The 14,689-nt window shown below is 40.0% G+C and overlaps 1 protein-coding gene across 6 annotated transcripts in view; it reads left to right on the top strand.

The window, feature by feature from the left end:
- Positions 1–13,944, top strand: part of PCDH19 (protocadherin 19) — a 95,850-nt gene extending 81,906 nt beyond the window's left edge. For all 6 annotated transcript variants that reach the window (XM_072956192.1, XM_015244423.3, XM_006210249.4 and 3 more), the window contains one exon: positions 11,592–13,944. In XM_072956192.1, the coding sequence (XP_072812293.1) occupies positions 11,592–12,181 (590 nt within the window). In that variant the 3' untranslated portion in view covers positions 12,182–13,944. The remainder of the gene's footprint in view (positions 1–11,591) is intronic.
- The last annotated feature ends 745 nt before the right edge of the window (positions 13,945–14,689 follow it).

Genomic DNA, 14,689 nt, shown 5'->3' with positions numbered 1-14,689 from the left:
CTGAACAGAATGGTAAGACAAGAGAATATTTCGGGCAGGGCAGAGATGGGTTGAATACTATGGAATGGAGATGAGGGAAATGAGATGCGAAAAGAAGAATGAAAATTAATTCATGAGAGCACTTATTATTTATAGGTGGGCATAAAAGGTCCATTGAACTCCAGGGGAACCTTCCTTTATGCAATACCTGTGAATATGTTGAAATTTTCTGAAGGCAATTCCATCTCAGATGCATTAGGGGAGCTGACAGCCTGCAGTTTGTGGATTATTCAATCTGGTGCATAATCAATCTACTCTTCCCCTGCCCTGGACAGTCTTTGGGGTGTGGTCAGGAGAAAGTAAATAGAACAGATGAAGGATTTCCTCCCAGGGGAGTTCAAGAGCTTCTTTAAACAAAGGCGGGATGTCAACATCCCGTTTTATTCTCCGAACATCTTTCTGAGCACTCTCTTGGCAATTCTCTGGCTTCCTCACAGTTCTTTAAGTAATTTTTGAAACATTTAGGTACTCTGGCTAGTTTTGCTTTTGAAAATAAAAGTTGGTTTTTGTTTAAAAAAAATCATCAGGACAGTCTGTGTCTCGTTGGGTGGTGCAGGAAAAAGGGGAGCTCTTGTATCAATCTTTATTCCCTGTGTAAACACAGATGACCAGAAGGGAAGGCTGTTATTAATGGTAATGCAGACCAGAAAAAAGGCTATTATTTTCAGTCTGTTGAACAGTGCAAAAATGCTTCTCAAGCACTGTGTTCAGATGTTTCTTTTTATTAGCCGTCACACAAGGAATTAGACTCATTTCAAACAGTTCGTTTTCCCACTCTTGTCTCCGTAAAAATCATTCCTCATGAGTGGTTTCTTTGTTGAAATACCGCTGACCTCCCATATTGGAATGGATAACAGGGTGTTAAACATATAAACTTTTCAGCTTGCATAAACTCTGGAAGAAGGGGGACAAAGATTCCCCAGGAGAGTAAAACTATGCGTCAATGTCTTTGTTACTGTCCTCTAAGTATCTTATCCAGGAAGTTATGTCAGCATCACAATTCTGTGTTGTGTGTGTATGTGTGTGTGATTAGTAAGAGCAGAGAGCTCTTTGAATGTCAGCAGGAGGTCTTAAAATATAATTCTGCATCTGCCCCCTTCTTTTCTCCTTTCCAACCCTTTTCTACCCCCTACCACCAATCCAAGACCATTAAGAGAGTTAAAGGAATGGTACCACATCTTAATATGTAAGGAGATGATGATCCTTAGCTCTTCAGTTCGTTGCCGTTTGCATTTTGCCGAAGCTGATTATTTTACCTGCAATTTTAATAACAAGCTAAATTATTTGCCATTCACTAACTGATAGAAGCAAATAAAAAAAGATTGCAAAGTGGAATTAAGGGGATAAGGAAGCTCTAGGGCCAAAGAAGGCTTTTTCTTTAATTAATAATTTCAGTTTACTCTTAGAATATTTTTTATGCTAGAGTCCAACATCTTAGATTAAACAAGCCTGCACCCTCCCTCCCTGGAACTGCCAAACTGAAATCTTCGAGAATAGAAATCATGCATGCTGAATGAAGCGTCAAATTCTCTACTCCCAGTGCTGTCTTGTTTTCTGCACATAGAACTAGATTCCTCAGGGCTTCTCCAGCCACAGCGTGGCATTCCTTCATTAGCCTCATGTTTTACAGACCCAGTCATGAAAGACTGGCATTTTAACCAACAAGGGGCAAATGCAATAAAATTGGAGTTCAGGAGATGCAATGTTTTGGAAAAACAGATTATTCCAAGGGTGTAAAGATACATGATCTGTACTAAATGGACGGAGCATTTAAATTTACCGGACTGGTTTTTAGTAATCTTTTGATTTGTTCCATGGATTTTTTCCCAGCTTTACTGAGATGTGATTGATGTCTAATGCTCCATTGTTTCAACTTGTGAATGGAGATAAGTATTCAGGATGATGAGGACTGGTAGTGGTGAGTGTGTGTGTGTGTGTGTGTGTGTGTGTACACATGTGTGTATCTGTGATAGTTTTTTTGTGGCCATAATTCAGATTTACTATGCATCAGCTCTTACATAGATTTTTCCAGAGCTGTGTCAGAATATCTTAACTCAGGTCGTCTTAACCGAAAAGCCTTCTGCTTCTCCTGTATTCAGAATTCAAGCCAGCTCAGAAAAAGTCCTCACAGCTGTGGCCAAAAGAGATTCCAAGACTTCCTTGATGCTTCAGATGGAGTGGCCATTCTTTCTTTCTTTCAAAGTAGACTTGGACAAGCTGAAGGTCAGGGGCTCATCCTGGGACCACCATGTGCTAAAGCTGTAAAGGACTTTAAGCGTATGGTGCATTCAAATTATCAGGCTTCCTCAAAGAACAAATTAATTGGCCTCGCTTCTCGATTTGTCTAATTGCTTTTGAGGCAACACCCAAGAAAATACAGCTGGCTTTCTCTCACTAGTATGATTAAGTGGACAACTGGAAAAAGAATAATTCTAAGTAACTCTAAGGAAAAGAGCAAAAGAATAAAATTGAGCATTGTCCATGAAAGATGGATGATGACAAGTAAACATAGAAGGTGGCGTTTGCTCCCTTCAATTTTGGTATTCATTATTCATAGTTATTATTCATACATTCCAGCACAAATGTTAGGCCTGTACCCCAGTGGCATATTTGCATTTTATTTTAAGTTGATTTCTACCTGGTTTTGCAAACAAGGATTTAATGGTTTTGGCCTTGCTGCTATTTTGTCTTTTTCATACAGTGGCTTCTGTCCCTTTCCCACTCGCTACCTCCATCATCCATCTCACACCCCCATCCAAGATTCATTCTCTCTCTCTCTCTCTCTGTCTTTAATGTTTTAGGAAAAAAGATTTCTAACATGGAAAAGTGATATTTGAATAGATTCCCCTAAGGCAATCAATTTACTTTTAATTTGTCTGGAACTAAGCTTTTCTTTGTTGCAATGAGGAAGGATTGAAACGGCTGTAAAATTTATTAGCTTCCAGGAAGATATTTGAAATGAATTTTTTTTAATGATTGTGCTGTTTGCTGTACCCAGAAGCAGTGTCATCACAATTACAGTATTCCAGATGGTTGCTGAAGTTACACTGAAATATCAAGATAATGCTAGACTTTTCTATGAGGCTTTTGTTAGTAATGAATAGTCCAACCTAGGTAGTTAACAGATATTAATCCCTTTGACACTCCTGTTTGCTTCCAGTGACTATTTCTAGTGATTCCTGCTTAGCCAGCTGATGACATGACACATGGTATCTTTTTTTTTGAATCACTGCAAGGAACAGTGATTGGTTTACCAAGCGCTTTATTTTTCAAATGGGAAGGAAGTGATTGGAGTAACAGGAACATTTTGGCAGTCAAGAATCTGTAAAGAATTTAGAAGTTACCGTTGCAACATTTTTCATTGACTCATGTATAGCATTGCCTGTTCTACAAAACTGAATGTCCTGGGACTTGATTGAAGGAAGTGTCAGTTCCTGTTAAGAAGAACACCAACTGCTGGTTGCCTTTTTTTTTTTTCCCACCAACAGTAAATTTTCACTGAAAAAGGGGAGCTTTTTCTCTTTTTGATCATGCCTTGTTCCTCTTGCTTTCTGTACCAGCCTTATTTGTGCCATCCTCACTACACACTGTGTTCAATACCCAGAAACTTACGACTAGCCTAAAAGTGGCCTTGCTCTCATGCTAATGACACATCAGCAATTTCCTTATTCTCGAGGAAAAAGTGAAACCAAGTTGGTGATAACATTAGGTTCAGTGCTACTTATAAGCACCATCTAAAGGCTCTGTCTTTGCAGCATAACTACCTGCAGAACGTGTGAAACGATCTATCTGTTTTTCATCTCCACAAAGTCAAACAACGGGTTCGAACTCTTCACAGAAGTGACTGGGTGTTAGAGGTGTCTGATGGATGTAGGCTAAGGGACTTCATTCTGTGGACAGGTTAGAATGAAACTCTCAAAAAATGGTCCCACTTTGCTCCAAGCTGCAGTATCTCAGTGTTCCTCTTTTGGGGGAATAGCTCAGTGGCCTTCTGCGACACCTCATATTTTACTTGTGGAGCTTTTTCAAATGGTTTCTAAGCACCTCGATGAAGTCCAGCACTTTGTCAGATAATTTGCTCCACCATAGAAGCCAAAATACAAAGGTTCCACTCTAGTCAATCTCTGCTTATCTCAGTCACTGTCAGCACCTCTTATTTCTCAGTCTCAATTTTCCAGGCAGCCTTCTGCTTCATTTCCTTGCTCCCCATGCATCAGCACAAATGATTTATACTTATACACATCTTGAAATCTCTTCTTTACGGATCGAATTGAATTCGGCCCCAGTACAAAAATGAAAACTCCAGGAACTATTGTGATTGCCCAAATTGCAACTTAGATTGTATGACTGTACATGCCACACTCTCATCTATCATAAATATTAAATTCTCAAGCACTTATACTTCAGTATGTTTTAACTTTGTCTCTTCGACCAGCTCAGCACTGAAGATTCCGTTGAAGATAATGCAATTGCTTTGCATTCTGAGAGGGGCATCTTTTTAATCTCTTTTCATGTTGCACCGGGAGTAAGTGAATTTCAGGTGCATAGACTGTGAATGAGGGGAGATGCCAATGTGCCAGTTGGCATCACAGAGGCCAAATACTGGGTGGCACTTGCTAACTGATGCTGATCTGTCTAATGGTCTAGGACAAGGTTGGGGTTCCTCAGTCTTTTCAGCCATCCTCTCCATCCTAAGCTGAAACTAAATGTCACAGAATTCCTGCTGTTTAAATAGCCATCTTGAAAATGCTAGTCTTTGCTGATCAGAATGGGCTTTTCTCTCTGCCTGTCTTCTCCCTTTTGGCAACATCCCTTTGCTAGTCTCAGAATCTTTGTTCCCATACCCTATCCCCCACCTTGCCTTTCCTGAGATATCTGCCTCCAGACATTTCTAGCTTTTCTTACTCCAAAACTCTCCTATCCTTCCCTTCACCCAGGGCTTTGCTATATGACCAAAGAAAATCTGATGATCTCAGTTTGGTAGTGGATCCTGTATTTCAACAGGGCCTTTAATGCCTCTACCCAGATGAATAAAAAATGTGGGCATTTCCCACCATGTTACAAGGGCTGGTTTTGGCATAACTCTTCTTTGTCATCTGTCAAATAATACCACGTGGATATTTTGAATGTCAGTCACAGTTCTGGCATCTGCCTGTTGTCCGTCTGGCCATAGTGCTGTAGGAAGGGCTGCTAACTGGCAGGAGGCTAGGGAACAGAAGAACAGAAAGGAAATGTTAAGGAGGAGCCAAAATGGCAGCAAAAGCTGAAAGAAAGAGAAGAAAGGAGTGAGTAAGAGACAAGTAGTGGTTTGTAGTGTATGTACTTTGTGAGTTACTTCTTGTCACACTGGAATGGCTGCAGGATAGCTTGATGTCATTGGTTCATGAGCCTCTAAAAATGTCTCTGCTCTCACTGGTGCACCCTTGAATATTTTACAGATGGAGCGCCATCTTTTCTTGTTGAAACTTTGGGTCCTTTAGGAAGTGAGTGTAAACTCCTCCTGGAATTACAACGTGAGAGGGCTTTGGGAAGTTGTCATTTTGCAAAGTCCTAAGCCCTTATTGGAATTTTTGCTAGCTGCTCAACTGGTATTTGTATACCCAGAAGAAGCCTAGCCCTTAAGATGTCAACCAGTTCAAAGCCACGATGGAATGTCTGAAGCCTAGATAGTGTTTCCTGCTCCCCTTCCTTCCTTTCCTCCCCCTCCCTCCCTTTTCCACTGAGCCCATTGCTGAACCCATTTGCCTTGTTAAGTTACAGATAAAGGATAGATGTTCTTTCTCCTGACTCTTTGCAGGCCTTAAGATGCTTTTAAGAATTCTTTCTAGGGTAATTCTTCCTTTGTGATTCCCAGGCATATTTGACTGGAGCATTAGTTTTTCAATGGGCATTTAAATTAGTTTTGTGAAAAAGAATCAGCATCTGCAGTGGATCTAAAAGGCTCACCATAGGTCCCATTTTTGGCTTTTATTTTTTATAGGAATGAACAATTCTATCTGATGTCAAGAAACAATGCTTGCTATTTGAACAAGTTAATTTCATAAAGTAGATGCTCTACTTGTTGTGCTGTTAACTATTATAGTACAAGACCCATTAAATATTGTTAGGATTAAAAACTCAAGGCACATGGCAAATATATTTTCAACTGGACAGCCAAGCATAATAGACCTCTTTAAGATCTGCATATAGTGTGCAGCAAACCATTCAGAGGCTGAGATGACACTTGACTTTCTCAAGCTTTCATTCACTTTATTGCCTCTGGCTAAGCTACATAGTTTTTCTTTGTAGGTTTCCATAGTGTTTCTACTAAACACAATGTAACAGTTGTTTCCACTTTTAGGAGTTGTATTAGTGGCACAGTATCTGGTGTGTTGACCAAGATGCTTTGTTCCGTTGCTAACACTCTTTTTTTGTACCTTTTTCATTCAGTTAAATTGAACTGTTGTTGAGTATCTGGTTTGTACTGGGCCCTTTGCTAGGCTCTGTGGACGTGGGAGGGAACAAAACAGATATAATCTTTGCTCATTTAGAATTTACAAGTTGGCATTAAATATAGATATTAAACAAGTAATTACATGTATGATGAGTGCTATAAAAGGAGGTAGTATGGGACCTACCTTAATCTAAGGAATCAGGGAAGGATTCCCTGAGGAAGTCACATTTAAGTCGAGACTTCAGGGATATTATATCAGTTATGAATAGTGTTCAGCTGCTGGTAATAAAGATCCCTTTCTCCCACTGAAGGAAATAAATCAGTGAATTAAGCAAGAGGAGGGTTTATTTTTCCTTTCATTTGAAAGAAGTTCAGGTCTAGTAAGATAGGTCAACAACATCTTCAATATCCCAAAGTCCTTATATCCTTTTTTTTTTTAATGGTGGTACTGGGGATTGAACCCAGGACCTCATGCATGCTAAGCTTGTGCTCTACCACTGAGCTATACCCTCCCCCAAAGTCCTTATATCCTTTTACTCTGCTATGCATAGGCACATGGCTTCCATCCTCAGAGTTGCCTCATGGTAGTAAGATGGATGCTGTAGCTCCAGCTATTATGTCTCCATTCCAGACAGAACAAAGCAGGAAGGAATAAAAACTAAAGAGTCTGTCAGCTAAGTCAGCTTCCCTCTTTTAAGGAACTTTCTTGACATCCTGCCTCCATAACATTGGGCCACTCTTAGTCACATGGCCACCCTTATCTACAAAGAAGACTAGGAAATACCATTTTTTAGCTGGCACACTACCAATCCTAACAGAAGTGGGCTTCTGTTTCTAAATACTAAAAATTGATACTGTTGTTTGGTAGACAATTTGTTATGTCTGCTTCAGATGAGTAAGAGTTAAGTCAAGAGGGGACACCTCAACATTTATGTTTTCTTGATTAGGTGCACGTGATTAATTTTAATAGCACTTACCCTTTTCATAATCAATGCCACAATCCCTTCCATTATATCTCACAAAAAATGGCTGCACTTTGGTCATAGATTATTTTGTTTATGGAGTGATGCAGATTAAGCCAAATGGATATTATGAGTACAATCCAGGAAGCTTTTCTGATTTACACATCACTTGGTTGTAGGTTATATTACTGTTGCTATTTAGAAGTAGCTAACTACTTGAACTCTTAGGAACTGGAACTCACTTTAACTCTCCCTTTCTGCCTCATTGATTGCAGATCACCTCTGAGGAGGTAACACATTGCTCTTGTAACTCTTACGTTGAACTATTTTAGTGTTGGAGTTTTGTCTCTGATCATTGGGATCTTTGAGTTAATACGCCCAAACTCTGAATCATGAGAAAGGACTGCCAGTGTTATTGGACACATCCATTGTGGCTGGACATCTATACAAACCCAATAGAGCCTCTCAGCCCTTCTATTCCACCAGGACTTTGAAAGTTTTAGCAAAGCCTGAGATGGTGTTTTCATCATTTTCCTTTTTCACTTTGGTTAGGACCCTGGGTAGGCTTTTTCTAGTGTGGAACCACACTGTTTGCCCACATCTGAAGAGACAGCAGTTTCATGTCCTGAGGAGGGTAGTAATTGCTGTAAAAGGTTTGTTATTATCTACACAAAATAACATATTGTGTTCTTTTTCTGTTGAATTACTTCCTTATCCATCATGACTTAGTCATCACTGCCTCTTATGCCTCCCATGCTCTCACAAGACTGATGCTTTAAGATTTACTTCTTTCTTTCTTTTTTTCTTTTTTTGCCAGAGGTTTTGGGAGTCTCTCATGAAAGCCCTAATGGCAAATTGTAACCAAAATATGTATTTATTACTACTTAAATTGAAAAAACTTTATTCTTCTATTTTTAATTTTTTTGTCCAAAATAATCTGATCTATTTTGAACTAAGGAATTCTATGGCCTCGAGATTTGAGACTTGTGTCCCTCTTCCAAACTATGCACACTCTTCATTCATTTAAAATATGTGTGTGTGTGTGTGTATAAAATATTTTTTGTAAATGCTAAGGACAAGTTCACAAGCAGGGAAGACCAGTTTGCAAGTTCATCATTCACCCCTAATCATGTCTACATCTGCTTTCATTCATCTGTACATGTTAATTTGTTTAAATTTGCACAACTGTGTGTGGATTTTAAAGTCTTACATGTTGCTTAGCCTAAGCTCAGGGTAACACTTTCAGAGAAAGATCTAGCAAGGTATAGAGTCACAAATAGGCTCATAAGAGGACTCTTAGCTGGAAATTAGTGAATTGTTAGCTTACCTCTGTTTCAGCTGGAGCCAGCATCTTGACAGTTAATTTGTGATGATATAAAATGGTTCCTGTCTATTCTCACATCTCCACCCCTAGCCACAGTGCTACATGATGGCAGGCACATAATCTCTACCAGTCTTAGGAATTCCGGAAGTAGTCTCTGCTTTTTTACATCCGATTTGTCATCATTGGTATTGTTAAGGGGCTTTGTATTGTAACTTTGTCACTTCTTAAACACACTTAATTTCCTTACTGACTTGAAGTTTTGGTTTTTGAAAGGTAATTCCTTTGCATTACATTTATGAAGGTAGGTTACCTTGGGCTGGTAAGACATTCTTTATGCCAGTCTATATTCTCCATGGTTTCTTTCATATTTCATATGGGTAGAAACACTAAAGCTGGGTTAGATTTTGTTTCAATAGAATTGACACAAATGTCACTAAGTGTGGTTTGGTACTAAAAATGAGAAGCAGCAAGTCACTGCTCTTGGTAAGGATTTAAGCAACTAAAGATATCGGATCCAAGCCAGGAGTGAGACATTGTGAGTAAATGAGTCCTTCAGATTCAAGTCTTCACTTGCATGAGGTAAGCACAGTGCACATAATACATTCACATACTTAATCCAAGAGAATGACATATTATTCTAGCTGCAATAGGGCTAAGGTGGGCTTGGTGAGATTGGTGGGTAGGACTAGACTGATTGCATTCCTGGGGGCGCTGAGTGAGTTTAACTTTTCCTTTTCCCAAAGTAGTGATTTATTCACTTAGGCACTGGGTAAGCTGAGACAAGTACTGTCTTTGCAGAGAAGCTTCTGAGATAACTGAGTTCCCCGCTCTGGTCTTCCTGAGTTCATAAGATCTTAGAGGTGTCTGCCTCTGGAGTCTCTGCCCTCCGGGTATGCTGGGGCTCCAGGTCTTCTCATGCTGTTCACTTGAAGCCACCTGCTCTAGGGAAGGAGCAGGTACTTAGATCTGGGGTGCCACGTGGATGCCATTCTCGCACTGGGTTGTGTTGAAAAGGAACTGCATCTTCAAGTTTGAAGACAGCCACTTGAAACTAGAACCTTAAAAGAAACGAGAGCTTTCTGTTGAGCACATTGGGAAGATTCTGCTGTACTGCAGTTTACCACTGTTCTGCTCGAGGAATGTGAGCAAGTGGCCTATGATATGAGTTTGAAGGTCAGCTGAGATTTCCTCCTCACAGCTGGTCATATGGCTGTGGTTCCAGGGCTCATAGGCTAAGGCCTCTAGGCCTTTGTGTGCTAAACTGTGGACAAAGAGGACAGGGATCCCACAGCCTTCTGGAGATATTATATTTAGACTAGGTCAAGGGCCATTTCTAGAGCTGTGTTGAAATCTGGTCTCAGCCTGGATTAGGTCTTGACATTTAGCTGCTTCTAACACCTTTTCTTCAAATTATGAAGTATACAGCCAATTCAACCATTATTTCTTGAGCCCCCTCCCAAGTGCCCCTTTACCAAAATAACTCTAGATAAATGAGGGAGAGCAGTGCCTCTTTGCTGTGTCATTTACAAGTGTATATGGAAGATGTGTTATATATAGACTAATATCAGGCAAGACCTTGAATTGCAGGCTTCTGCTTCCTGCAAAAAAGCAGTCACAGCACATATTTCCAACTTTTTTTGTCATATATTTTTTGTCTTTGCAATCTCTCCTTGTTTCTCCACCTCCTCCGATCCTGCCCCAAGGATTTCTATAAATGTTACGCCGCTGATATTTTGATGCATTGTGCGATGGGATGAAAATTTTCATTAGGTCATCCTCATGCAAGAATGTAACATAAATATAAGTTGATCTGGAAAACTAAGGCTATAAACCAGACATTAACAGTTTTTCAATAGACAGGCAGAAGTTAACCCTGGGCCTGTGCTTTAGAGAAGCCCAATGTAGAAAGACTTTCTGAGAGCCAAATTAAAACTTTTAACTCTAAATGAACCTGACCTGAAAAGAAAAACATGTCTTGCCATTAATTCTAAATTCTGTCTGGTGAGATCTTCTTTGATAGGATTAAAGTAATCCATGAAAGAATTATTTTAATAAATTTGACCCTAATGAAACTTCAGATATGAAAGATAAGGAGGGATGGCTAGTTGGGTATAATTAAACGATGTTTAGCCTATGAGTGATACATGCATAGGGCCAGTTGAAGCTTCTGGGTCAGATAGAAGGAACAGATTTCAGTGTATTCCTCCTAATGGGAAATAAAGTCATGTCAATGGTTTAGTGAGGAGATTGGCTGGTGGGACTGGTGGTCAAAAAGAAGTGACATGATTGGGTTTTCAAAGACAGCATGAGACCAATCTAAATATTAAACACCATAATCACTGACAGGTAGGGTGGGAAAGTGGGACAGTGCTATTACTCAAGAACATGATCAAGACTTCTCAGATATACTGACTGTTGGATTCTCTGCTCTGCCTCCACTCCCTCTTCTGCTGGAACCAGTTTCAAACCCGGTTGATTTTTAGTAGGAGTTGTTGATAAAAATGCTGACTCTCAGTACCTTGACGGTTAGGATAAAGTTTTTTTTTAAATATATTTTTTTCATCATAACGTGTTTCCCTTTAGGTTTTTAGTTTTGTAAGCAGTGGAAGCAGCAACAAAAATAATAATAAAAAAGCTGGGGAGAGTATACAGGGGGAGACCTGCAGCTTTCAAAAAATCCAATTCTTCACACTTGTCCCAAAAGGCAATAAAGGACTATCTAGAGGTATCATTTCCCAAAAGGGCCTGTGGGCACCTAAGAAACCAACACTGGAGAGTAACAGTGATTCCTGGGAAAAGCTGATGAAATTGACATTTTATTTTCTCCAAACAGATCAGAATGAAGGATTTCATTGCAGGGAAGAGTGCCGGATTCTTGGCCACTCTGACAGGTGCTGGATGCCTCGGAACCCCATGCCCACCCGCTCCAAGTCTCCCGAGCACGTGAGGAACATCATTGCGCTGTCCATTGAAGCTACTGCGGCTGATGTTGAAGCTTATGACGACTGCGGCCCCACCAAGCGGACTTTTGCAACCTTTGGAAAAGATGTCAGCGACCACCCGGCTGAGGAGAGGCCCACCCTGAAAGGCTGGAGGACTGTCGATGTGACCATCTGCAGCCCCAAGGTCAATGGCGCTATTCGGGAGGCGGGCAATGGCTGTGAGGCCATTAGCCCCGTCACCTCCCCTCTGCACCTCAAGAGCCCTCTGCCTACCAAGCCTTCTGTGTCTTACACCGTTGCCCTGGCGCCCCCGGCCCGCGATCTGGAGCAGTATGTCAACAATGCCCCTTCTCGTCCCTCTGAAGCTGAGCCCCGTGGAGCTGATGGCGAGAAAGTCGTGCACGAGGTCAACCCCATTCTGAAGGAGGGTCGCGACAAAGAGTCTCCCGGCATGAAGCGTCTGAAGGATATCGTTCTCTAAACCAGGCTTGGGGAAGAAGAGAGAGAAACCACGCTGGCTAGCGAAGAGGCAGGAGCTGATCATTTTAATTGCTCATCAATGGTTGGTTTTTGAGTGGCTATATTTCAGAGCTTTCCCTAAATGTGTTGTTTATAAATGACTATCATTCTGTGACAATCTCTCTCGTTTCAACAGACAGCAGGGGTGTTCCGTTGGAGCAAATTAGCTTTGGCTTTAGTTGTTTATGGGGCCTTGATATTGGGGAAACAGAGACAAATTCAGTTGTGAAAAAGTATTATGTATTAAGTGTTTGAATTTATATATTTTTCTATGTCGAAATTATAATAAAAAGTACCATTGTTTGTGGAGGATTACATTTAAAAAAGCAAAAAAAAAAAAAAAAAGAAGCTCTGGACACCTTTAATAAGCTCGCCACTGTTTTGTAGTATAGACAAGTTAATGGTCATTTATTGTGTACTCTTCATTGATGCAGTGATGTGAAATCGAGCCCCTAAAAGGTTGTTTCTGAAGCTCGAGTACTTTCCGATGCCACTACTTTGCTGTGGACACCCCTGCTTTAAGAACCCTTTTGCTAGCTGTGCTATTGTTGTATTTGATATTGCAAATTGCTACGTGTGTGGTGATGGCAAAAGGCTTTTAGAGGTTGGTGTTTTTTTTCTTAAAAAAATTAAATAAAACTACAGACAAAAACAAAGCTCAAACAACTGAGACGGCAAGTGAATGAGTAAGACCACACATGAAGATTGAGTGCTTGGAGGAGACTCACGTGGTGGAGACTCACGGAGTCGTTGCTCACCACCTTGCAGAATAGTTTTCCTGCCTTTCAGTCTTCTGCCCAGATCCGTGATAGATCATTGCAGAAAGTCATTTTTGGATATTCTGCTATCTAATTTGCAGTTGTCAGAAATACTGTGCTGAAAGTTTTATGAGATCAATTTTTCTCATTTTCAGGCCCTGAACAGGAAAGTTGCTCCTGAAGTGATCAGTTTTCAGTCTTAGAAATTCCCCATCTCCAATCATCTCAAACTCAAAAAGACTAAGTCTATTTTGAGTTCTAAATTAGCATCTTTTCAGGCATACACTTCCTGATTCAGTGTTTCCCAATCACGACTGGAATTTTGGACTGCAAAGCACGTCATGGGCTGGAATTGAGAACTCCATGTAGGATTATAAATAGGGGTAGAGTAAGCAGTACAAAGTGTACATTTAGGAAAAGACAGGTAACATGTAACAGCATCACTGATCCAATTACCGTGCCTTCTAAATGGAGACACTTGGACACTTGAACTTGTCTTTTTATGATTAGTACTTTTTTTTAAATTAAAAATGTGAACAAGAAACTATTAAAATAAATATCCATTAGATTTAGCTAACTCTTTGCTGTAGGCTAGGAATACACCTTTTTTTTAATTAGCAAGTTTGTTACACACATTCTTCCCACTTCCCCATTACTAATTGTCTATTAAATTCACTAGCCAACATAGTATTCTTGCAGCCTAAGAGTTCATTGTTTAAAAATGAACAAATATGTCACCTTTGCTCTGCCTTGGTCTTAAAAGAGCTGTTTCTGGAGAAACAAGTTTTGTGGTTATGTTCTCATTTGTTTCATTTTTTGAAATTCAAGAGTACCCAGAAAAAAAAGGCTTAAAGGTTAGAGCACTAGAATGCAAAAGAGGATTTATTTTCTTAAGTTTAGGTAGATAAGTCAGCTCTTTTAAATGTTTTAGTTATTTTTGCCTGAGTTCCTGGCTTTATACATTACTAGGAACATTTTCTTTTGTGGAGGGGGGAGGGCTTTGAGGGAGGGCGTGGGTAAGGCAGTGGGGATGGGGTTAGGTAGGGGAGAATATTTCTGAAAAAGAACTTATAATGAAGCTACAAATTCATCCTTATTCCTTATTCAGTGCTGAATACTACCTCATGCAAAATATTGGTGTGGCTGCAAACTTCCCTCTGAAACTGACACAATTAGAAATCGATTACTGTACCATCTTCATTTTGGTTCATTTAATTCTCTCTCTCTTTTTCCCCTTTGATTCATTTCATTTTAGTAGTAGATTTTGAATTAGGTATTTATTTCTGTTTGCAAGTGAATAAACTATTTGATCAACACATTAAAATTTAATTTTTTTCATTTAATTTATAATGGCTGCCTGTAGACTTTAGACTGTTCCTTGCCTGATCCATCCTGATATTATGTTGTTAGGTGCCACCCCAAGGTCGCTTTCAAGTCAGATTTGACAGTTTTTGTACAGGTGTATTTCTTACCATGCTCAGCAGGAAGGAGGGAGCTGAAAAGATTGTGGCAAGTGGGAACATTCAATGTTAGACGGCTGTTGAGCCAGAGAGGCCACTGGCTGGCATGTCTCGTACCGGCTAAGTTTAAACTGGTTAGAGTAGCAGTGACATTGATTCTGCTTTTCTCTTGTGTTTTTTTCCTCCTTTTTCTTTTTTTCAGAATTCAGTTTCAAGCTATAGACCAATCCTTTTTCCTTCTCAAAATACTTT

The sequence above is a fragment of the Vicugna pacos genome, chromosome X (assembly GCF_048564905.1).
Source record: "Vicugna pacos chromosome X, VicPac4, whole genome shotgun sequence".
Classification (NCBI taxonomy): domain Eukaryota; kingdom Metazoa; phylum Chordata; class Mammalia; order Artiodactyla; family Camelidae; genus Vicugna; species Vicugna pacos.
This window is presented reverse-complemented; position numbering and strand designations above follow the sequence as displayed.